Source organism: Falco rusticolus, chromosome 9 (assembly GCF_015220075.1).
Source record: "Falco rusticolus isolate bFalRus1 chromosome 9, bFalRus1.pri, whole genome shotgun sequence".
Lineage (NCBI taxonomy): Eukaryota > Metazoa > Chordata > Aves > Falconiformes > Falconidae > Falco > Falco rusticolus.
The window spans coordinates 30,232,744-30,254,746 of record NC_051195.1 but is presented as its reverse complement, the minus strand read 5'-3'; the positions used below and the strand labels follow the sequence as shown (position 1 = coordinate 30,254,746).

At 60.9% G+C, this 22,003-nt stretch overlaps 3 protein-coding genes across 7 annotated transcripts; 1 reads left to right on the top strand and 2 right to left on the bottom strand.

Annotated features, from left to right (window-relative positions):
• Positions 1-3,538: 3,538 nt before the first annotated feature.
• AS3MT (arsenite methyltransferase) lies at positions 3,539-7,793 on the bottom strand. 2 transcript variants are annotated; one of them, XM_037401028.1, is made up of 11 exons: positions 7,779-7,793; positions 7,387-7,427; positions 6,769-6,896; positions 6,511-6,661; positions 6,302-6,438; positions 5,945-6,014; positions 5,625-5,706; positions 5,407-5,538; positions 5,144-5,286; positions 4,593-4,733; positions 3,539-3,727 (listed from the first exon to the last, which is right to left on the bottom strand). In XM_037401028.1, coding segments are annotated over exons 1-11 (1,125 nt in total). In that variant the 5' UTR covers positions 7,780-7,793; the 3' UTR covers positions 3,539-3,628. The 2 variants fall into 2 exon arrangements, with proteins under 2 accessions (XP_037256925.1, XP_037256926.1); XM_037401029.1 differs by lacking the exons at positions 7,387-7,427; positions 7,779-7,793 and having other exon boundaries at positions 6,511-6,671; positions 6,769-6,855.
• A 490-nt stretch (positions 7,794-8,283) lies between these two features.
• On the bottom strand, positions 8,284-11,869 carry BORCS7 (BLOC-1 related complex subunit 7). 4 transcript variants are annotated; one of them, XM_037400770.1, is made up of 5 exons: positions 11,714-11,869; positions 11,077-11,139; positions 10,569-10,612; positions 10,112-10,132; positions 8,284-9,646 (listed from the first exon to the last, which is right to left on the bottom strand). In XM_037400770.1, exons 1-5 carry the CDS (start codon positions 11,825-11,827, stop codon positions 9,595-9,597), a joined length of 294 nt encoding a protein of 97 aa, XP_037256667.1. In that variant the 5' UTR covers positions 11,828-11,869; the 3' UTR covers positions 8,284-9,594. The 4 variants fall into 4 exon arrangements, with proteins under 4 accessions (XP_037256667.1, XP_037256669.1, XP_037256668.1 ...); XM_037400772.1 differs by having other exon boundaries at positions 10,061-10,132; positions 11,687-11,866; XM_037400771.1 differs by having other exon boundaries at positions 8,284-9,707; positions 11,687-11,866.
• An 808-nt stretch (positions 11,870-12,677) lies between these two features.
• LOC119153580 (steroid 17-alpha-hydroxylase/17,20 lyase) lies at positions 12,678-16,494 on the top strand. Its single transcript, XM_037400199.1, has 8 exons — positions 12,678-13,116; positions 13,638-13,776; positions 14,344-14,573; positions 14,825-14,911; positions 15,022-15,231; positions 15,495-15,664; positions 15,738-15,841; positions 16,107-16,494. The coding sequence occupies exons 1-8, from the start codon at positions 12,793-12,795 to the stop codon at positions 16,373-16,375; spliced, it is 1,533 nt and encodes a 510-aa protein (XP_037256096.1). The 5' UTR covers positions 12,678-12,792; the 3' UTR covers positions 16,376-16,494.
• The last annotated feature ends 5,509 nt before the right edge of the window (positions 16,495-22,003 follow it).

Below are 22,003 nucleotides of genomic sequence, written 5' to 3'. Positions count from 1 at the left end.
CCGCCCCTGCCCGGCCCGCTGCACCCGCCGCTGCCCGCGGACCTGCCGCGCCGCCCGCCCCCCGCAGCGGCTCCAGTGCACCGCCCCGCGCCCCCCCTACTGCTACCGCCGCCGCCGCGGTCGGCGGTCGCGCAGCGCCCCCTGGCGTCTCCCCGCGGCGCAGCCAGCTCCGGGCCGCGGGGAGCATCCCCTCGCCCTCCCGCCTGCGCCCTTCCCGCGGCCCCGGGCTCCTTGGGGCTGCCCGTGCTTGGGGCCGCGATCTCGGCACCGGGGCTACTGGCGGCCGCGGGCGACGGCTCTCCCGGCACCGTCCGGCCGTGCCCGCTCCCCGCTCTTCCCCGTGCCGCCGCCGGCGCGGTACGCTGCGGCGGCTAAAGATCCGGCCGTCGCGGCCCGGCCCCAGGGCACCCTCCGCCCCGCGCCCGGCACCTCCTCGGCGCGCTCGTTCCTGCGAGCGAAACGAAGCGTTAAACGTGCGACACGCACGGGCCGCGCGCCGCGCTCCCCTCTCCGCCTCTTGCTCAGCCGCTCGGGGCACCTCCCGCCTCGTCGCATCAGACGAACCCCGCGCAGGGACTTCCAGGAGCGGGGTCGGGACTTTGGAGCTGCCCCCGGGACGCTCACAGCCCCCCCCCGGCGCCCCGCGCCCCCGCAGGGCACGGAGGATGCACCCAGGACTGAGGGACCCCGGTTCGGTGTAACGTGGGTGCGTGCCGGTGTCCCGGGGCCTCTCCTGCTGCTCCCCAACCCCAGCGGGGGCCCAGCCGCCCCGGGACCCAGCCACCACCGCCCTCCCTTAGGGATGAGTGACCTGTCTGCATCCCAGCCAGCCAGAGACGGACAGCCCAGGGAGCACCCAGTGCGGCTCGTGGTGGCCGAGCCCACATTGGGGGTTCAGGGTGACCCCTTAGAGGAGGTAAAGCAGCCTCTCCGCCATCCAAGTGCTCAGCAAACGGAAGAGCGGAGGATCCCACTGGACAGCCCAGTGCTCCGGGGGCTGCAGCCACAGCGCTGCTTCCCTGGTCCCAGACCTCAGCCAGCTCACCGAGGGGCAGTTCCAGAGGGCTGCTCCCCCCGGGAGGTGGCGGATGCCCCTGAGCCACAGCCACCTCCCTGCTAGCCACAGTGAGTGGGGGCTTGGGAATCACCCCCCTTTCACCCCGGGGTGAACCAGAGCACCACAGCTTACGGCTTGGGAGAATGGGATCTGGCCCATCTTCACAGTCACCAGAACAGCCAGGCCGGGGTGCTGGACAGATTGGTTTGGGCTTCCTCATGTGGGATGGGGCTGCACCTTTTCCTCTTTCATGGCTTTGGGGTTAAAAACCCCAAGGTTGTGCATGCGCAAGCAAAGCCAGGCAGACAAGACACCCCCCCCACATCCATAGATTGGTGAGAACCCCTACTCTAATGCTTAACATCAAAGTCAAGTCCTCTTAGCTGCTTCCTCCCAGAAATGCCAAGAATATGGGGAAAAAAATAGTGCTATGCAAATGCAGTGGCATTAAGCTGTGGCCTTTTTCTGTATGCATGCAAGAGGGGGGGCCCTCGCAGTGGGCACCTCTCTCCCCAGGCAGGCGGAAAGGCTGTGGCAGGGACTCATGCCTTTTTAATGAAAGGGGTTGCAGATGGGACCCCCCACCCTATCTGCTCTTCAGTTAGCCTGGGAAGTCTCCCTTTGATAGCAGGAGCTAATTGCTGCAAACCTCCCGGGGTGGGCTGTTTGGAGTCTTTGTGAAAGTCTTTGTCAGTAATCACAGAGTAGGTTAAACAGCATCTTGCATGTGTTTTCTGGCAGGTTCTTCCCAAGGTCCTATCAGTGAGGTCCTTGCACACAATTCCAGAGCTCTCCTCACCTGCCACGTCACAGCCACCCTCGAGGCTGGTCTGCCAGGGTCCCCTACCTGAAGCCAGCTGATACATGCCCCGTTGGCTCCAGGTAACACCAACTTACATGTGTGTGTACACCAAATCGATCAGACTCGCAGTCTTGCCCGAAGCCAGAAAGATAGGCTGGCAAGGCAACTTTTCAGGAAACTGTATTTATGGGCATTATTTATACGTTTAATCTCTAAACTGTGAATTAATCACTCCCCTATTTTGCTGATGGCAGAGGGCAGGTTAAGGATTCTGGGCTGTCACGCCTGTTTCTGGATTTCCCATCACTGTGTGACAGCTGGACGTTACCTGGCTGCCCACGCTTTTCATTCCAGACATTCTGGCAATGCCTCCTTACTACCTGGACCCTCCTCAGCCACCGCTACGGCAGAGCATCCTTGGCATTTGCTCACATTTCTTTTTGAATCCAAATATTTTATTGTTTGGGTTTTATCTTCCCCCACGCCACAGCAATATGCTGTTTAAATGGCAGAGAGGGGAAATTTGCAGAAAATCATTGTATGGGGAGAGGTGGAAACAGTCCCTCATTTCTAAGCTCAGCTGCTCAGCCAAGGGCTGCCCAGCAGCTCTGGCCTCTCCCAAACAGCCTCTGCGGGCCAGGACACGTGTGTTTCGCAGGGGGCGGCAGGAGCATGGCCCTTTGCCTCCTGCTGCAGCCTTGAAGCCCTCGCTCCTCACCCGCTGCGGGATGCAGCCAGCCTGGCTTCTGCTTTTCCAGAATCACCACATTTCCCTGCAAAACTCGGCCGGGTGCAGTGCTCGCAGGGGACTCGGGGCTTTCCCACTAGATGGAGTCTGGTGGAAAATACAAACCTCAGCAGTGCTGAGCAGGGAAAGGTAGAGAAATTCCCTGGAAATCTTCTGGAAAGGGCTGTGGGGCTGCAAGTGGGACAAGGTGTGGGGAGTTTACTTCAGGCGTGCCCCATCCTGAATGCAAATAACGGGGGCATCCCCCTGCACCCCATGTGTCACACCAAGTTCTTCATGGAAAAGCAAGGCTGGCCGAGCCCCCAGGAGGTAACCAGTCCTTCTCGCCCAGTGCCCTGGGGAGATGCTCATTTGCAACCACGTTATTCAGCTTTCCACCCCACCACTGGGAGCAGGCATGGGCCGCCTGGCAGGTGCTTGCGGCTCCCTGCATGGGGAAGGTTAGCATGGGGAGATCAAAAGGAGAAAAACAACTGGGCTGCTTACTGCTGTGCCTTTCGCTTCTCAGAAGCATTTGTGTCTCAGCTGCGGGCTCCCCGAGACCTCAAATTAGAGCCAGGCTCACGCAGAGAGATGCGTACTGCAGCATCAGGCCCTGCGCGGCACCGGGGCCTCCTTTCACACCCTGCTCTGCCAAGCCGCCTCCTGCAAATGTCTCCACTCTGCTCCGTGAGCTCAACGCCAGCACGCAGCTGCTGCCAAACCCCTCCAGACCTGCTGTCTCCCACGCAGCGACCCACAGCCCCCTTTCCCACGGACACTGCCCCTGCCTGCACACCCAAGCCACGCAGCTGCGGCCACCCCCATAGCGAGGGGACTCACAGGACAGCTGTCCATCACCACCACCAGGCACAACCTGCCCCACCAGCCCTGACAGGGGAGCACAGCAGCACCCCACGGGCCCCAAGGTCCCAGCCGTGAGCACGTAGTCTTCGAGTTCAGCCATTTATTTGATCTCAAGTGGAAACGACATGCCACTGGGGCCACATCTTCCTGTGCTGCCAGTGGCACTGCTCGCCATTCAGCAGCACCCCAGGGGACCACAGGTGCCACCAGGATGGCAGGCAGGACCTGGGGCTGCGAGCAGCTCCAGCAGCTGGAAGGGATCGCAGATCTTCTCCTGGAGGGCAAAGAACAACACGGGGCAGGATTGGGCCAGAGGGAAGCAAGAGGCACCCCAAGAAAATGGCATTTCCCCCCCAACTCACTCCCTGTCAGTAGGGCAGCCCAAGCAGACCCTCCATAGCCAATGTGGGTGCAGCCCCTGGGTCACTCCAGCTGCTTTTCCCTGCCAGGAGGAGGAAGCCAAGAGCTTCTCTTGGACCTTGGCTCTGTTTTTATTTGAGAAATGCCTCCTGCTTGGCCAGGGACCCAAGAACATCTCCCCCTCCCCAAGTACAAGGTTGTGTTTCAGGGACACGCAGCTGCAAGGCGTTATCTCCCTTGCCTCTCCTGGCCCATCTACAGGCTGGAGGGACCACCAGAGGTGGAGAGAGGCTTCCCAGCAGATAGGGGTGCCTTGTACTGCGGGGTCAGGGCTAGCAGCCAGGGTCAAGCTCACATCAGCAGCTGGGAGAGTGATGGGCGCGAAGGAGCCATGGGGATGGGCGATCATTTCCCTGTGGCAGGCTGTCCACAGCCATCTCCCCAGGGGAAGGATGCCTCCCCTTGCGGGACCTCGGGCAGGTCCAGCTGTCAGCCTCAGCAGCCCCCATGGACATGGTGGGGGGCAAGGGGCTCTTCATGCCTGGTGGTTAGAGCAGACCTCCCCCTTTGGAGAGCTCCAGCCTGTGCTGGGGTGCAGTTGCCCAAGCTCAGGCACCAGGCACCACGCTCTGCGCTCCATGGGCTCCTGCCCATCCCAGAAGGACTCAAGTCTCTTGGTGTCATGCTATAGCCCCTCTGATACCCCAGGGCAACTCTGATGGCACAGGACACCCATATCCCCGACCCTGAACCCAGCCATGGAGCTGCCTGCTACCAACCTTCACCCCCTTGCAACAGCTGCCCTGCGGTGCACCAGCACCAGCGTAGGCCCCACCAGGTCGGATCAGGAACTCCTCCGCAAACCTGGAGCTCCGCAAGATTGCAGCCATCTCAGAATCCACATCCACCACCTCTCCTTGCTGGGGGCAGAGGGACAGTCACAGGGTTGGGGTCCAGGACATGTGGCCAGGGGACACTAGCCACCCAGCCAGATGATGGGGGGAGAAAAAGCAGGGATACAGCCTGGCCCAAAACCTTGAGAAACACCCACAATGACCAAGCAGCTGGCTTCAAACCCTCCTGAAAGCCACCATGGATGTCCTGCTCCTATCCTCACCCCAATGCGATGTATGGGTCTGGCTCCTTTTCCCGCCCCGTTTGTGCTTACCCTGGTTTATACAGCCCCTCTGCTCTCACCCGCCACTCCTTCTACCACAGCTAACCCCAAAAATCACGGAGGATGCTGCTGAGTAGCACTGCTTCATCAGCTCTACCCCATCCCTACAGACCAGGACCGCCTGGCATCATGGGGAGCCCCAGCTCCCCGCACCTTGAAGGTGAAATTGGCGTCAAACACCAGCTCTTGCTCATGCCCCACGATCCCGCCGTTGTAGATGACCTGACTGGGCCCAGTCTGGCTGCTACCCGACACCTTGAACAGGCGGAAAGTCGCAGAGACGAAGTGGCAGTCACCTGCAAGAGACAGATTAGGATTGGTCACTGAGTGCCCAGGCTGGGAACCAGCAGAGGCTGGGCGCCTCACACAGCTCCCCACAGCTGCCCAGAGCTGATGTTCCCTGGTCAGACCCTCACCAATGAAGCTCTCCAGCTCCTTGTCACCGATGGTGATGGGACTGGCGGAGACCAGGCACGGGGGGGTGAACCCCACCTCCTCGGCAATGCTGTACAGGTCTCTCCAGTACAGAGCTCCTGCCAGGCACTCCCCTGGCATGAGACCACAGACATGGGTGATGGAGGCAAAGGTCTGGTCCCTCCATCCCATGTTACCCCCATCCTGGAGCCCTACGCACCCCACAGAACCCTGTGCTTCCGGACAGTCTCACTCAGGCGCTGGCTAGCATAGACATCACTGAAGTACATCTCTCCTCCAGGCTAGAAGGCAGCAAGGAGTGAAGGGAGACCTCAAGAAGCAATGGCACAAAAGGGGCAGGGAGAACTGGGCACCCACCAGTGCTACCCTGCTCAGGACCCTCTGCAGTGGTGCCCTCCCCGGCCCTATCCTGCATCCCAGTCTTGCTTTATCCCATTTGCTGCATCCCAGTGGCACCACAACAGCAGGGCCACCACAACCCTGCTCCACTCCTGCCGTGGGTGCCAGCCCCAGCATTACCTTCAGCACACGGTAGGCCTCCTGCAGCACGGCCTTCTTGTTGGGGACAAGGTTGATCACGCAGTTGGAGCTAGGGAGGAGGCGACTGAGGTTCATTTGCACCCTCTCACACACTCAGCACCACCAGCTGCTGCCTGTACCATTGTTTCATGCAGGATTTGGAGATGCTGATTTGACCATGAAAAGGGCAGTTTGTGTACTCCCAGGCTTTAGCACAGACCCTGCCTTGGAATTTCCCCTTCCCTAACATGTGCTCCTGAGGCGGGCAACCCAGTGGGATGCAGACCTGGACACCAGCCCATGGCCCCTGGCAGCAGCAGGACCAGGATGGCAGCGCAGTACCTGTGCAGTACCTACATAACAATATCGTAGCTCTCATCAGCCAGCCCAGCATCACCCAGCTTCTCCATGTAGCCCTGCAGGAACTCAACATTTGGCTTTCGGTAGCCGAACTTGTCCATGTGGTAGGCAATGTGCTTCTTCGCCACCTTGACCTGGGAGGAGGAAGGGAACGATGGTGGGGGAATGTTGGGGGGATGAGGAGAAGCCCCAGATTCATGCTGTACCTGGCCCTCGGTCATGTCTATCCCGGTGACGTGGCCCTGCTCCCCAACCAGCTGGCTCAGCAGGTAGCAGTCTCTGCCACTGCCGCTGCCCAGGTCCAGGATCCGGCATGATGCCAGGCACTCGGGGATCACCAGACCGCAGCCGTAGTACCTGGGGGGTGCTGAGCTGAGCCGTGCAGAGGTGCCCCCGTGGCATGGTGGTCCGGGAGGCTGCAGCCCAGAGGGACACAGCAGAAGAGGGGAGACCCCAGGGTTTACCTGGCCACCACTTCCTCATGGACACGCTCCAAAGCATCTCTCACCGCCTTAGGAAGAGGCCTGGCCAAGGTAACGCAGGCATTGGTTTTCAGGTCCTCCGACTTCTGCAGCTCTTTGCCATAGTAATCCTGAGGTGGGAAGGACAGAGGCCACCAAACTACAGCAAGCTGTTCCCTGGGAGCTCCCTGTGCACCAAACCGCGGGGCCATGCCTCTGCACTTGGTTTGTATGTGACCCCAGCGTCCTCTGGCACCAGCACTCTCATCTGCACCCAGCTAAAGAGTAGGCTAACACCAAGCACCTCTTCGCCCCCACCCTCCCCAGCTCCCCTTGCTCGCACGCACAGATGTGTTTGTGCAGTAGGGGATTAAATTCCCCTTTGCAATAACTTTGCATGCTGCAGCCACCGTTTCCCCAGGCGAGAAGGGTGCAGGGAGCGCGGGCAGGGAAACATGGGGCTGCTCAACAACCCCCATCCCTGCAGGGAACAGGAGAGAAGCAGCCGACCGCACCTCACGTTTTTATCTAGGCACCGAAACAGGCGTTGGCCTTTGACCGCAGCAGACATCCCAGCGCAGCCTGGGCTCGGCCCCCCACCCAGCCACCTGCGCCCCTCACCTGCACCTCCCGGTGGACCCGCTCTCCGCAGAGGGTTGCCACTGCAACGGGAATATGGGGCTGGTGTCCTGACGCCACTGCAACAGGCACCACGCCGGGCCCTCCCAAAGGCCCTGAACTCCCCCCCCCTTTTCCCTCAAATACAGGAGCAAAAAGCACTTTTTTCCCCATGCCCCAGCAGTACCCAGCAGCCTCGTGGGATGTTCCTGGGGGTGCCTGACAACACCCCCCACCCCGCAAAACCACCAGTCCCAGCTGCCCTGGAGATACGAGACCTCAAAAACCTCCCCAAAGTGCAAATCAGCCCCCACGCTTTGCAGAGAGTCCTTGGCCCCAGGGGTGTCCCCAGGGAGGCCCCGGACCCCCACAGCAGAGCCCCCGGGCTGCCTTACTGCCTCCAGCTGCAGCGCTTCGGCCGGACTCTGCCCAGCCTGGGCCACGCTCCGCCCCGGCACCCTGCGCCGCCCAGCGCCACCCCGACACCGGCTCACGCCCGGCCCAGACCCCGGGCACACGGCCCCGCAGCCTCCCTGCAGCACCCCAGGCACAGCGCCGGGTGCTGGCCCTGCTCCCATGGGGGTCATGCTGCCATCGCCCACCCCCCAAAACCACACCTGGCTGCCACCCGCTCAACAGCTCTGTGCTCCCATGGCACAGCCCTGTCCCTGCTCACCCCAAATGCAGTGAGACCAAAGTTTAACGCTGCAGGACTGCTCTGGTCCCTGCAGAGGACACGACCTTGGAGGGGACAAGCCACCTGCAACAAGGACACAGTGCATCTGCAAAGAAACCCCCGGAGCTGAAGCATGACGGGGGACACTGCGGGGCTGAGACCCACCGTCCCAGTCTCCCCCCTGCACAGGGACTCTCAGTGATGGCATCAAGCACAGACTCTGCAGCAGTCTGGGGCTGTTCAGGGCAGCTTTTATTCCCAGCAAGGAAGCTGCGGCTTCTCCAGCAGCTCGTGGAAAACCCTCATTCCAAAAGTGCATCTGCAAAGCTGGGCATCAGGACCCCTCCCCAGGCAAAAATATCCCACATGGTCCTTGGGCTATCCGTAGCACCTTCATGGGCATGCAGGAGCTGTGGTGCCACCAGGCGAAGCCCAAACAGGCAGTGGCACTGGAGGGGATGGTAAAAGCTCAGGAGAAGACTCTGCAGTACAGGAGCCAAACCCCAGCAGTGCTGCAACAGGACCACGGCAGGCTGATGCCTGCTCTCAGCCTGCCTTCTCATATCAGCTGATGAAAAGCACACTCAGGCAAACAAGTGCTTCCCGTGCACTCCAAGTGCTCCAGATAATTGACTTACCAAAGACAAGACACGGTATTTATAGCCCGGGCCCGATGTCACTCCCCAGGATGTGAACAGGAGCCTGGCTGCTAGCCCTCCAACACAGAGCAGTGCAGAACTGAGCACATCAGCTCATGATGCTCTCCCACCTGCTTTCTGGCCTGGGCTTTGGATACCTTCCCACCCAGATACAGACACACACCACAGCCAAGGCTGCTTCATCAAGAACTGGAGCAGCAGCTCAAGAAGAGGAATGCAGTCGAAGGCCGAAGGCAGTGCAGATGGGTTGGCAAGGGGATGACGTTCCAGACTCTGGCAGAGTGGAAAATAAGATAACCTCCAAGCAGAATGCTAGCCAAACCATGTCCAGCTGGAGCAGTGACAAAAGTGTGTGCCCAGATTCCTGCTTTCAGAAATTCTGGCCTGGGACTGGCACCTCAGTCGACACTGAAGCACCTCTCTCCCGCCAGGCACTTACAGCTCCCCCTGATTAACATGCCCTAAATAAATTGCACCCTGTGCCATCTGTGTCTAAATACAGTCCAGCGTCAAACTGCAGGCACTTGTATTTAAAACCTACAGCTCTATTTGCATTTCTTACCAGGGGTGCTAGTGTGGACCACACATCTTACGCTACACGGGAAGTAAGCAGACATGGGAATTGCTGGGGGGAGTAAAGTTTCAGGTAAGTTTGTTTCAGTTTGGCACTGGTGAGCCCGCGAGGATTCTGGAGCAGAGATGTGGATGGAGGCACCTGAGAAGGGCCCACATGCCCAGAAACACAAGCTCCGCACACATCCCAGCTGACATCCAGCACTACCCAGACATAGGTCTGAACCCCAGGGTCTGGAGGGGAAAGGATGTTTCACTGCCCTCGGTGCCAGTCCAGGTGTCCTCGTGCCTTCATGCTATGCTTCATTTCAGCAAGTGATTCAGCTGGTCCTGTAGGTTTGACGACTGCTCAACGCTGGGGACCGAGCAAGAAGAGGTTCACGGTGAGATCTGCTCCTCAGACTGTGCTGTGCTGCCTGCATCCGAGGGACCAGAACAGCTCTAGCGCTGACACTACAGCAAAGACAAACCCTGGAGTTCCCCAATCCACCTCTGTGTCCCAAGGCAAATCTCATTTTGTGCACCCATAATCAGACAGCTCTGCTCTACACCACCCTCATCATCTATCACAACCAACCTGACAGGCTCTATCACATTAATGAAAAAAATTGAAGTTTTGGTATAAATCATCCCTTCCCTCAAATTCCCATCTTTTCGCAATACTGAAACACTATCCTGCTGGGCCAGCAGCTGCTTCAAAGGCAGCTGCAAAAACCTTTTCACTCTGTTTTCCCCCACCCTATTCCACCACTTCTCCCTTCCCACCGACCCCTACAGGGTCCTGGTGGTCCTCCTGGCATTCCTTCCGCTAAGTACTCACTTCTTCTGAATTGCTTCTTGCCTAGATGAGAAAAGGAAACAAAAAGAGCATTAGAAAACAAGAATTTCAGCAACAGGGTTCATGTTATGTTGAACAAAAGGGACTTGATCAAGGGTTCAGGAGGCCAAACCCTGGTGTGTTTCTGGATTAAGTCCTGAGAGGACAGCAGCAGCACTGGCTTCTCCCCCTTAGTTCTAGATGCTTCACACACTCTAACGGGAGACACGGTGCAGGCAAACAGGAGGTAAAAATCTCATCACCCACCCCAAAACAGTCTGAGCTGTACTAGTGGAACTCAAAAGGGTTGGAAGATCCCAGCTCTGGGGTCTATTCAGCTCGAAGTGCCAGGCAAGAGGGACTGATCTGAGTGGGCTTCATGCAAAGTCTTCAAGTAGAACAGAAAAGGATCAAGGGATCTACTCAGCTCCCCAGAGAGAACATTGTATCGCTTACTTACTGGTACTGTAGATGAGTGGTTATTATGGCCATTTTCCTTAAACTCTGTGGAGAACAAGACAAAGAATGAATGTCTAATGGAGCAGTTCAGCCGAATCACAAGGCAAGCTGGCACTGGGACAGAGGAGTTCCTCCAGCATGGCCATCACTGTATCACTGCACTGCTTCCGAAACACTCCTACCGGTACCCGTCAGCAGTGGCACACTCCCCTCTTCTTTCCCAATAACAGGCACAGACACTAAGTGCTTTGTTTCAACCTAACGTTCCCTCCCCAAGCTTTCGTGTAGAGATGGCACAGCTTAAAGGCTGGCTTGGGCTGCAGGACGCTGGAAGGCCAGCAGCACACATGGGTTTGAAGAAGCCTTAAATTATTCTGGCCACCAGCCCTGCTGCCTGAACTCCTGTATTTCATTTCAGGGCTCCAGTAACATGCCTACATATCTGTTCTTATAATTCTCCTCTCCTGTCCACTAGAAACACTGGTCCTTAGCAGATAAACACAGCTTACATCTTCCGAGTGCAGGATGGCATCTTCTTGCATCACCATGTTTCTAGCAGCTTGACCCAGGAGCTAAAAGACAAATGCACAGGCCAGACTGAGAAGCAGCAGCGCTGCGTTTCCCGAGACACTTGTGGCAGCTGCCCAGCAGACCTGCTCGCAGGGCCAATGGTCCAGGGGCCACTGTGCAAGGCTTGTGGGTGCCATGTCCCCCCTCAGAGCACACAGGCCTGGGGAGAGCCTGAGGCATCGCTCCAGCCCCTCACTCTGGAGGGCTGTCATGGGGTAAATGCTCCCTCCCGCCTCCCAGCACCTCTCCAGCGCTGCCAGAAGCACCCGCGGCCCAAGAGCCCTGCGCGGTGCCGGACCGGCCCTGCCCACAACCCGGGCCTCCTGCCCCCGGCCCCGGCCGTGCGTCCCGCCGCCCGCCGCTGCCGGGGGCTCAGCCGCCACCGGGCCGGGCCGCAGCCCCTCGGCCACACCACCGCGCCCCGCCGGCCCTTCCCCGGGGGGCGGCCGGGCCCGAGCGGCCACCGCCCCCGGCTCCGCCCCGCAGGCCTCGCAGCCGCGCCGCACGCCGGGGCCTGTAGTGGGGCGCCCGGCGGCGCCCGCCGCTCACCTCGGCGCTGCGGGAGCCCTTCAGCACCTGCTTGGTGAGGGCGATCACGTCGGTGCCGCAGCTCGTCACCTTCTCGGTCAGGAGCCCCTTCACCGAGTGGCCGAAGCGCGCCTGGGCATCCGCCGCGCCCCCCGCCGCCATCTTACCCGGCCGCGCCCCGCCTCGCCCCGCCGGCGCCGCTACGGCGAGCGCCGGCGGCCAGAAGGGTCGGGAAGGCGCAGGCCCCGCGGTGGGGCGGTGCGCGGCGGTGGGGGGGCGCCGCTGACCGGAGCCGACCCCCTCGGGGCTCATGTTCCCCCACGGCCTCCCCCAGGGCACCTCGGACTCGGACATTAGCGCGGGCACGGACAGCCCGAGAGTGGCCAGCGCTGCCCGGGGCTGACCAGGGCTGGCCGGGTCTTCTCGGCACTGGCCGGTGCTTGCCTAGTACAGCCCGGGGCTGCCCAGTGCTCACCAGTGCTGATCAGGGCTGCCCGGCACTGCCCAGGGCTGACAATCAGGGCTGACCAGGGCTTCTCAGCACTCCCAGTGCTGGCCGGGGCTTCTCAGCATTCCCAGTGCTAGCCCAGCGCCGCCCAGTGCTGACCAGGGCTTCTCAGCACTCCCAGTGCTTGCCCAGTGCTGCCCAGGGCTTCTCAGCACTCCCCGTGCTCGCCCAGCGCCCCAGCCCTGTGCCGCCTGTCCCCACGCGGGCACACCAAGGGGCTCCCGGGCTGGGGATGGACCCCAGCGCCCCACCAGCCTGGGGGTGGCTGCGCTGACGACACCCAGGGCAGACCCCAAGGGCTCAGCTGCCCCTGCACCCCTCACCCACCACAGGGTGCTGGGGACGGAGCCCTGAAGACGGACCTGGACTCGGGAGCCCCCTGGCCCACAGCCCGCTGGACGCGGCTCTCCCCCAGCCACCCGGAGCAGCCATGGCCCTGTGCCCTTGCCCGCCGCCGGGTGCCCAGCTGCAGAGCTGGCCACGGGCCCAGCGCCGGCTTCCCCCCTCCCCATCCCCCTCGCCCTGATAAGGAGGCGAGCCCGCCTTGGGGTCAAGGTGATGACCCCACAGCGGGTATAAAGGACCCCCGCACTGCTACAGCCCTGCATCCCGCCCTGCCATGCCGCTGCTGGGTGCCCTGCTGCTGGCCCTGGCCCTGCTCTGCGCCTGGGGGCTGGCACGCCGGCGAGCTGCCTCGGGGACAGGGATGGGGACGGGGACGGGGCCCCCACGGAGCCTGCCGGCCCTGCCACTGGTGGGGAGCCTGCTGCAGCTGGCCGGGCACCCCCAGCTCCACCTGCGGCTCTGGCGCCTGCAGGGCCGCTATGGCAGCCTCTACGCCCTCTGGATGGGCTCCCACTACGTGGTGGTGGTCAACAGCTACCGGCACGCCAGGGAGGTGCTGCTGAAGAAGGGGAAAGCTTTTGCCGGACGGCCCCGCACGGTGAGTTGGCAGCAGGTTTTGGAGACCCTCTCCCACTGCGGCGAGGTGAGGTGGGGGATGCTCCCAAGAGAGGTGCTGACACCCGGCAGGGTTGGGCCCCTCTCGCCATCCTGCCTGCAGCCAGGCAATGGCAGGGACAGCCCCTCTCTGCCCTGCTCCCCAGGGCAAGTCCTGCGCATCCTCCATCCCGAGGGTGCCTGTTCTTCCCTGGGGCTGGCTGCATGTCAGGGCGTGGGGACATGGGCTCGGATACCTCCAGGCTCTCTGCATCCACTAGGTTTCTTGGGCACCCCAGCCCCTAACCCTGGCATCTATCCCAAAGCCTCCATCAGTCTCAGGCCAAGGGGATGGCAAGCAAAGCTCACCGCCTAGGCTTCGCCGGCCAGTGCGAACCACCAGCCCCCCAGACCATCCCTGAGATGAGATGATCACCCGCACCCCCAGCATCACCCCTCTCCGACACACAGCTCACACGGGGCTGCCCTACAGCAGGGTGACCCCGGGGCTGCCTTGTCCCACAGGTGACCACGGACCTGCTGTCCCGGGGGGGCAAGGACATCGCCTTTGCCAGCTATGGGCCCGTCTGGAAGTTCCAGCGCAAGCTGGTACACACCGCCCTTTCCATGTTCGGGGAGGGCTCGCTTGCCCTTGAAAAGATCAGTAAGTGCCCCCCAGCAGCGCCCCCCCCCCCCCCCCCCCCCCATGCTGGCTCTGTCTCCCTCCCACACTTGATCTGGGCTGGACTTTCCTTTTCTCTGTGCCCTGATCCCCTGGGAACCAAGGGGGGACTCATTGGCACAGCCCAACCCCCCCGGCACCCCCTCAGCCTGCCTAGCAGGGGCTCAGTCCTGCCCGTTGCCAGTCATTTACTGACACCCCTCCCCATGCATTTCCTGCCCTGAGCTTTGGCTTCCCTCACTCACAGCTGGGGAAACTGAGGCACGGAGCCAGCTCCCACACCCCCCGGCTCCCTGCTCCACCCTGGAGCAGCATCAAGCCACACATGGAGACCTCCCTGCGTGTCTCCACCCTCGCTGCTCCTCCCCAGCATCCGGCATGTCCCTTCTGTCCATCCCAGCCCCTCAGGGTTCAGCCCCAGCTGGGGGGTGTTCTCTGCAAGCTGCACACCCTGGACGAGTGGGGAACCTTTCCTTCCAGCCCCCAGCTGCCCCTCCACCCCCTTGGCTTCATCATCACCCCCTGGCCTGCCTCTTCCCTCCACCCCAGTCTGTCGGGAGGCTGCGTCCCTGTGTGAGACGCTCAGCGCTGCACAGGATACGGCCCTGGACATGGCCCCTGAGCTCACACGGGCTGTCACCAACGTGGTCTGCTCCCTCTGCTTCAACTCCTCATACCAGCGTGGGGACCCTGAGTTCGAGGCCATGCTGGAGTACAGCCAGGGTATCGTGGACACCGTGGCCAAGGAGAGTTTGGTGGACATCTTCCCCTGGCTCCAGGTGAGCATGGACGTGGGGACAGCCTGTTCCTCTAACCTCAGATGAGAGGAAGGAGATGGGATGTGTCCTGCAGGAGGGGGCTACCTGAGCCCCCCGGAGTCCCTGCTGGGGACTTCCCAGCAGGAGGGTCCCTGCTGTGGTGTCCCACAGGAGCCAGTACCCTCCTGGTGGGCATGGAGCAGATGCCTGGGGGCCTGCAGAGGCTGGGCGGAGCTGGAGCCCCTTGCTGTAACAAGGCTTTTCTCCCCAAGATCTTCCCCAACAAGGACCTGGCCCTGCTGAAGCGATGCCTCAAGGTCCGGGACCAGCTGCTCCAGCAGAAGTTCACTGAACATAAGGTGACAACGGGGCCAGGACAGGGAGATGGTTGGGAGCTTCGGGGTGCTGGAGCTGGGGTGGAGGGGACTGTGCTTAGGGTAGCTGGGCTCACGTGTGTGTCCCCTGGCAGGAAGCCTTCTGCGGGGATGCCGTGAGGGACCTCATGGATGCCCTCCTGCAAGTGAGGCTCAGTGCCAAGAACAGCAGTCCCCCGGCACCAGGGCTGGAGCTGACTGACGACCACCTCCTCATGACGGTGGGGGACATCTTCGGGGCTGGCGTGGAGACTACCACGACTGTGCTCAAATGGGCTGTGCTCTACCTGCTCCACTACCCTGAGGTAGGGTCTGCACCCCACAGCGCAGGGCCTGGGCTCCCTCCAGCACCAGGGACATCGTGGGGGGCTTTGGGGAAGGCAGGTGCCAAAAGAGATGTCAGGCTTCGCAAATAAGCAGGATCAGGCTGTGGGCATTTTATTTCTGCCCTGCACAACCTGCTGTGACATGCTGGTGATGCTGGGTGTACCCCACTGCTGCGGGGAGCCCCTGCACACAGGGTACCCCCCTCCCCAGGCTCCCACCCCAACCCTTGCTCCCCTCCCAGGTCCAGAGGAAGATCCAGGAGGAGATGGACCAGAAGATTGGCCTGGCACGTCACCCCCAGCTCAGCGACCGCCTGCTGCTGCCCTACCTGGAGGCCACCATCAGCGAAGTGCTGCGCATCCGGCCCGTGTCCCCCCTGCTCATCCCACATGTGTCCCTTGCTGACACCAGGTGAGACCCCCCCCAGGCCACAGCCAGGGACCGCAGGAGGGAGCAACTGTCTCACTCTGTGTTTGCCTTGTAGCATCGGGGAATACTCCATCCCCAAGGGAGCCAGGGTCATCATCAACCTGTGGTCTGTGCACCATGATGAGAAGGAGTGGGACAAGCCCGAGGAGTTCAACCCTGGTGGGTTGGGTGCCCTGGTGCCAGGGGATGGCAGTGTGGGCACAGCAGGAGAGGCTGAGCTCTGGGAAGGCTTGAGTGGGAGGTTGGTTCCTTTGAGGTGGGAGGTTGGTTCCTGCTCCTCCCGACCCCCCGGCCCCTGACAGGGGCATCTGCACTGTCTCAGCTCCTGCAGCTCACAGGAGGGACACATGTGATGAACTGGGGCAGGTCTCAGGCAGAAAGGACCGATCCCTGCTGACGCCAGTGGTGCCCCTTTCCCTTGCAGGTCGCTTCCTGGATGAGCGGGGCCAGCACGTGCACTCGCCCTCACCCAGCTACCTGCCCTTTGGGGCTGGGATCCGTGTCTGCCTTGGGGAAGTCCTGGCCAAGATGGAGCTCTTCCTCTTCCTGGCCTGGATGCTGCAGAGGTTCACGCTGGAGTGCCCCGAGGACCAGCCCCTGCCCTCGCTGGAGGGCAAGTTTGGTGTCGTGCTGCAGGTGCAGAAGTTTCGGGTGAAGGCCAGGCTGCGAGATGCATGGCAAGCAGCCTTGTGATGGGGATGAGCCCTGGATCCTGGGCAGGGGTGGGGTGGGGTGGGATGGGACCACAGAGGCTATGGGACCACACATGCCTGTCCCATGGATGTGGGCTGTCCGGATAAAGCTGTTCCCAAAGCAGCATGGCTCCAGCTATTCTTTGGGTAGGTGACAGAGAGCAGGGGGATGTGGGAGAGTGCCTGACATGTATGGTGGTCCCACAACTTTGTGGGAGCACTGGGCTGAGCTAGGAGGCCATGGCCCCTCTGTGGGGCTACTAAGATGAACAGCCCTTTTGCCCTGTCCAAGGATGGGGGGGCCTGTCCAGAGATAACCATAAGCCATGGGGACCCGCCCCCCACCTAGCTAGTGGGGGGAGAAGGGCCCACCCCAGCCAGGTAAGAGTAAGGCAGTCTGGGGGCACTGGTGCCCTGGCTGTACCTGGTAGCTGTGACCCTGGGTGGGTGACCTTAGGTAGGTGACCGTGGCTGGCCCCTGCCCCAGTTTCCCCACTGGGAGCAAAGAGAGCAAATGCAACGTGGGCTGGGAGCCGAGCCCCCCCCAGGGCAGGGAGAGCTCCCCCAGCCTTGCCTCCCCCTGCCCTGTCCCAGGACATTGTCCCCCGGTGGTGGGACCCCCACCCACTCCCTGCGGGGCAAAAGAAGGAAGCAGCTTGGCGGTTCCTGCGGTTTTAGCTCCTGCTGGGTTTCCTCCTCTGTGGTACACAGGCACACACCCTGCTGCTGGCAGTGCAGGCATGCACGTGTGTGTGCACACAAAAGCACAGGGATGCATTTATGCCTGCCAGCACACACATACATACGCATGCATCTAAGTGCTTGTATGCACACATGCATCCACGGACACGCATGCAGCCCCTTCCAGACGGGACAAGAGTGCCTTGCAGAGCCACAGGGCTGACCAACACTGTCCTGTGTGCGAGCTACCGTGCGGAAGCGTAGGCAGCCCCTGCTCCTGCCGAAAGTAGGGGCTCCTATTGCTCAGGGGCACCCAGAGGCGCCTGGACCCTTTGGGCTGAGCTCAGCTGTGGCCCCCCAGGCCCAGCACACGGGCACCACAGAGCTGGGGGCTGCTGACACCCATTGTGCAGCAACGTGGCACCTCCTGCCTGCGTTGGGACCCGCGCACCCGTGCTCACTGGATGGATGGATAGCAGCCGTCACTGCGAGCAACATAACCTTCCCCTAACACGAGGGGCCATGTTTGCTTTCACCAAAAACCACCGTGCCATGGAGGGCAGCATGCAATTAGGTTTCTGGTTCTCTATTACTTGACCTCTTAATATTTAACTAAATAGCAACACAGCTATGGTTCAGAGCACCCGCAGGGAAAGCAGCCAGGGCAGAGGGGAAACCCCCGCACAGACCCAGCATGGTGCAACACCCCCAGCCCTGCACACCTCCACCTCTTCCACCTTTTCTATTTCTTCCTGCCCCCTCTCTTGCTACCAGACAGGAAAACTGACATAAAACTTCCCTACCACTAAACTTTCTACTCCGTATGTCAAAGTGTAAATTTTCTTTCAAACAACCAGCACTTCACTTTCACCCAGCCACCTTCACACCGTGCAGCATCTGATGCCAAATGGGTACGGCCCAGGGACAATGAAGGCGATGCTTTTGCAGCCTGGCACAGCGCCACGAGCATCTACCCACCTCCCAGTCCATTCTTGCAGGGGTTCAGGGTGGTAGGGAGGAGCTGGAGGAAGTGCCACCATGCACGCACCTGCCCCAGGGTGATGTGTGCAGCTGACCCATCAGAAGGGCAGAGGGGACGGCAGTAGGAGCCCAGCCCCACTGCTGCTGTGTGGAGTCTCTGCTGGCTTGTAAGGGCTGAGTCCCATGCTCCTTCCCACTCCCCCCCCCCCCCCCCCCCATTTCCATCACACCAAGGGTGCTGCCGGGCATCCCTCCACCTCTGCCAGCACAGGCTGAAGCTGGGTGGGTGAAGGGAGACTGGGCTCAGTCTGTGGGCTTCCTTGGGGACTGGCACCTCCATGCTAGCTGGGTCCTTCCCCTGCCCCTGATCCTGGCCCCAGCAGCACATGCTGGCAGGGAGGCTCCTCTCCAGTCTCCTGCAATCACCAGTAACCACAGCAACCTGATGCCTCTGGGAGCATCAGCCTAGGACCTCAAGCACATCTGTGCCCCTTTGCCAAGGCACTGCGTACTCTGGGTAAGGGAAGGGATTTTCTCCTTGCCAAGGTGTGCACACACTGCCATTGCCAAGACGCTCACAGCAAGGTGCGTACACTTGCAGCAAGCACCCAAGGCCTGTGCATACCTTGAGGCAGAAATGGGGGCTGTGAGACCGGGGATATCTGAAACTGGAGAACACCTCCAGTCACAGATGCTTGCATGGAGCTCATGCTCCAGCTGGGTTTCCCCATTTGCCAGGGCCAGTACGTGCTGTGCCCGGCCCTTGGGACCAGCCATGTGCCACAAAAATGCCATTACACCGAGCCCAGCCCCATCGCAGGGCATCTTGCCCCCTTGCCACCACCCACCTCCTCCCAGCCAGGAGGAGATGCTGCTGTGGGGGGTTCAGCACCCAGCACCAGCTGCCTGGGACCTTGTGAGCTGGTAAACAGCCTCCGGAACGGCTGCTCCCTGCTCTGGGAACAGGCAGAGGCACTGCTGAATCATCCGGCTGGTATTTATGCCCTGACAGCTGCTCTGGGGCCCTGCTGCTGTGCCCAGCCCCCTGACCCCACCAGACAGCTTCACCTGGGCTGCTGGCAGTGGGGCAGCCCACAGTGGCCCCTCCATCCTCCCACCCCCTCAACCCCCTGCAGAAGTCGGGGTCCCCTGAGACCCAAGACACACAAATCCACCACCTTGGACAAGCCCTTTGGCTTCATTCAGACCTGGCACTGGGTGGCCCGGCAACCCAAAACCTGGGGGGACAAGGCAGCCATGCCTATGGGAGAGCTGGTGGGGACCGTGGCATCTGGTGCCAGGCTTTGGCCAGCTGAGTGTGGGCAGCTGCTGGGAGCCCCGAGGCTTTTGTCACCAAAATAATCCTGCTGCTGTAATGGCTTGGGCCAAGTTGGCTCCCTGCCCCCACTCTGGGGCCGCTCGGGGCCTTTGCTCAGGGCAGGAGGGAGCAGCACCGAAGGGCTCGGAGGGCAGCTCGTGGGGTCAGGACCCAGGGGCAATGTCCCCCTGTGGCGGTGGGGGTCTGCGTGAGAGGAACCGGTGACGGTGGGAAGGCTGAACCTTTTTCGTTCGCAGCTGTTCCCACACTGCACCCTGGGCACCCCACGAAGCAGGGGCGCCGCTCACCAAGGCAGGACCCGAGGGCACCAGGCAGAGCAAGCCTGAGGCTTTCCACCGCACAAACACACTTTGGGGGGCACAGACACCCCCACAGCGCTCAGCTGGCCCACCTGCACTATGGTGCTCACCTCAGGAGCCCGCCCAGGTTTGAGGGGCTTCGCTTTGTACCAGGCCCTGGCCAGCCCCCGGCTGTGCTGGATTGCTGCAGCCAGCTCAGAAGGAGCGGGTGACGCTCAAAATACCTGTGGTGGGCACAACGCCAGGCGAGCTGAGTAAGCACAAGTCTTGGGACACAGCTGTTCGTCGGCTGAAAACAAGTCGAGAAACAACCTGGCAGCCTGTGACCCCCTCTCCGGCTCGGAGACTGCAGCACTTGCACCACCGGCATGACAGCCCCTGTGCAGGCATCAGTCCCATCGGATAAAAACAGATCTGTGCTGCAAGGGAGGGGGGAAACAGCTCTAACAAAGAAAGGCAACTCTTCCCCGCCTTCACAGGCTGCTTGCTGTGGGATGCTGCGAGGCCGGCCTCCAGCCGGGGGGCTGCCAGACTGCACTCCCTCCCAGTCTGGTCCAGGCTTTCCCTATATAAACAAAAGAAGAAAAAAACCCCAAAATTGGGGGAGGGTGTATGTCCCCCAGCTATGTTGCACAGGGAAGGTGAGTGAGGGCCGAGAGCCAGCAGCCTTCAGGGAGAGGCAAGGGGAGTTTATTCACCGGAGCAGGACCATGCCCCAGCTCCCGGCCAAGCTCCGCCAGGAGCAGGTCACGGCGGGATGAGCATGGCTGAGGTGTGCGGAGGAGATGAGGTGGTGTGCCCGCGGGAGCCGTGGGAGCCCAGTCCACGTGGGGCAAGCAGTGAGCACGGCCCAGGCTCCCGCCACGGACACACATCCCTGACACATCCCTGAGCGGTGCCCCGGAGCCCCCGGCACATCCCTGAGCGGTGCCCAGGAGCCCAAAGCTCCCACCGCCCAGCAGCAAGGCCTCATGCTTTCAGTGGCGCTCATCACCTCTGCTTCTGTCCTGGAGGCTTGCTCAAGGTTTCCTGCCCTGGGACGTTTTCAATGAGTATGTGTAACACCCAAGCTTAACTGCACCTCAGCTTTCCTCAGCCTCAAGTTAGGCGGGTACAAGCTCCGAGAGCGGGCTGCCAGCAAGCACCAAGACACACAATTCCTTCCTCCTCCTCCTCTCTTCCGCCAACACCCACCCCCTGGGTTGTACAAACATGCGACAATGTGCTGCAGGAAAAATCACACGGGTGTTCCCAGGGTGCGAGTTTGCACTGGTGGAGCTGAAGAGTCCCCTGGGAACACTGCGGTGATGCTGCAGTACCCACTGGCCTGAGGAACCCCCACTGGCCCAGGGGACCCTCCCTCTGAGCCACCACAAAGTGCCCTGCAGCACTTGTCCCCAGGTGACGCACCCCAACTCCCCCAGGCCATCCACCAGGTCCTTGCCCTCGGAGCCAATTTCAGCAGCTGAAAACATGCAGTGTAAGCAGCACTGCACCGCCACGGGCTCCAGCAAAAACAGACTTCCAGTATTATTGGCATCAACGCTTAAAACATGTTGTAGAGAAAAACACTGTGCAGTGGATTGACGCTAACCTGCTCTGAATTGTGCTGCACTATTTGCAACTCTGTTTTAGAACAAGATATTCACGACTCCCATAAAACACTCGCCCCTTACAGGTGGAAATGGGTGGGTTTGGTGCTCTGGTGTTACAGATTCAAACCTGCCCGTGTCCTCACATCTCCAGCATTTTACACCCACAGCGTGCATTCGGAGAAGAGCTCTGTTTGGGCCATGTCACCTTTCTACAAAGGGATACACTTGAGGATCAAGCACCTTTTTTAAGTTCCAAAGCCGGAACTTTGGGAGTTCTCTGCCTGCCTGTGTTTTTGTCCCTGAACGGGCACCAGCCAGGATGCCTCTGAGGAGCTCACCTGCCCTGCACCATTCCTCCCCACACCAGCCGCCTCTGGTCCAGGTCTAAAAGGCTGAAGCACCAAGAGCCACGCTGAAAGTCCTGCTGCTCCTCAGGTACACGTGAGCTTAAGAGATGTGGTTTGTACCCCATTTGGGGTTTTACAGTCTTTAAAAGCCTGGGAGAACCCCAGGAGTCACGAACAGGCACACCACTGCTGCCTTCTGACTTCCTGAGATTAGAAGCATCACTTTGGCTTACTGGTACTCACCTCTATGTCCAGAGAAGAAGTCCTGCCGTCCCGGGGATGGCAGGAAAGCAAACATGGAGATTTTTATCTTATGCCAACAAAAACGTTGGCAGAGGGTCTCCCACTGGCATGGGGCTGTCCCAAGGATTTACAGCAGTAAAATCC

Coding starts and splice junctions, on each gene's coding strand:
- AS3MT (XM_037401028.1), bottom strand. Junction 6,662..6,768: donor CATGAGGAAGTGGTGGCCAG/GTAAACCCTGGG, acceptor AGCACCCCCCAG/GTACTACGGCTGCGGTCTGG. Junction 5,287..5,406: donor GGAGCTGGAGAGCTTCATTG/GTGAGGGTCTGA, acceptor TGTCTCTTGCAG/GTGACTGCCACTTCGTCTCT.
- BORCS7 (XM_037400769.1), bottom strand. CDS start 11,827: ATGGCGGCGGGGGGCGCGGCGGATGCCCAGGCGCGCTTCGGCCACTCG. Junction 11,140..11,686: donor AGGGCTCCCGCAGCGCCGAG/GTGAGCGGCGGG, acceptor TTTGTCTTTTAG/CTCCTGGGTCAAGCTGCTAG. Junction 9,647..10,111: donor CAAGAAGCAATTCAGAAGAA/GTGAGTACTTAG, acceptor CTCGGTCCCCAG/CGTTGAGCAGTCGTCAAACC.
- LOC119153580 (XM_037400199.1), top strand. CDS start 12,793: ATGCCGCTGCTGGGTGCCCTGCTGCTGGCCCTGGCCCTGCTCTGCGCC. Junction 15,232..15,494: donor ACCTGCTCCACTACCCTGAG/GTAGGGTCTGCA, acceptor CTCCCCTCCCAG/GTCCAGAGGAAGATCCAGGA. Junction 15,842..16,106: donor GCCCGAGGAGTTCAACCCTG/GTGGGTTGGGTG, acceptor TTTCCCTTGCAG/GTCGCTTCCTGGATGAGCGG.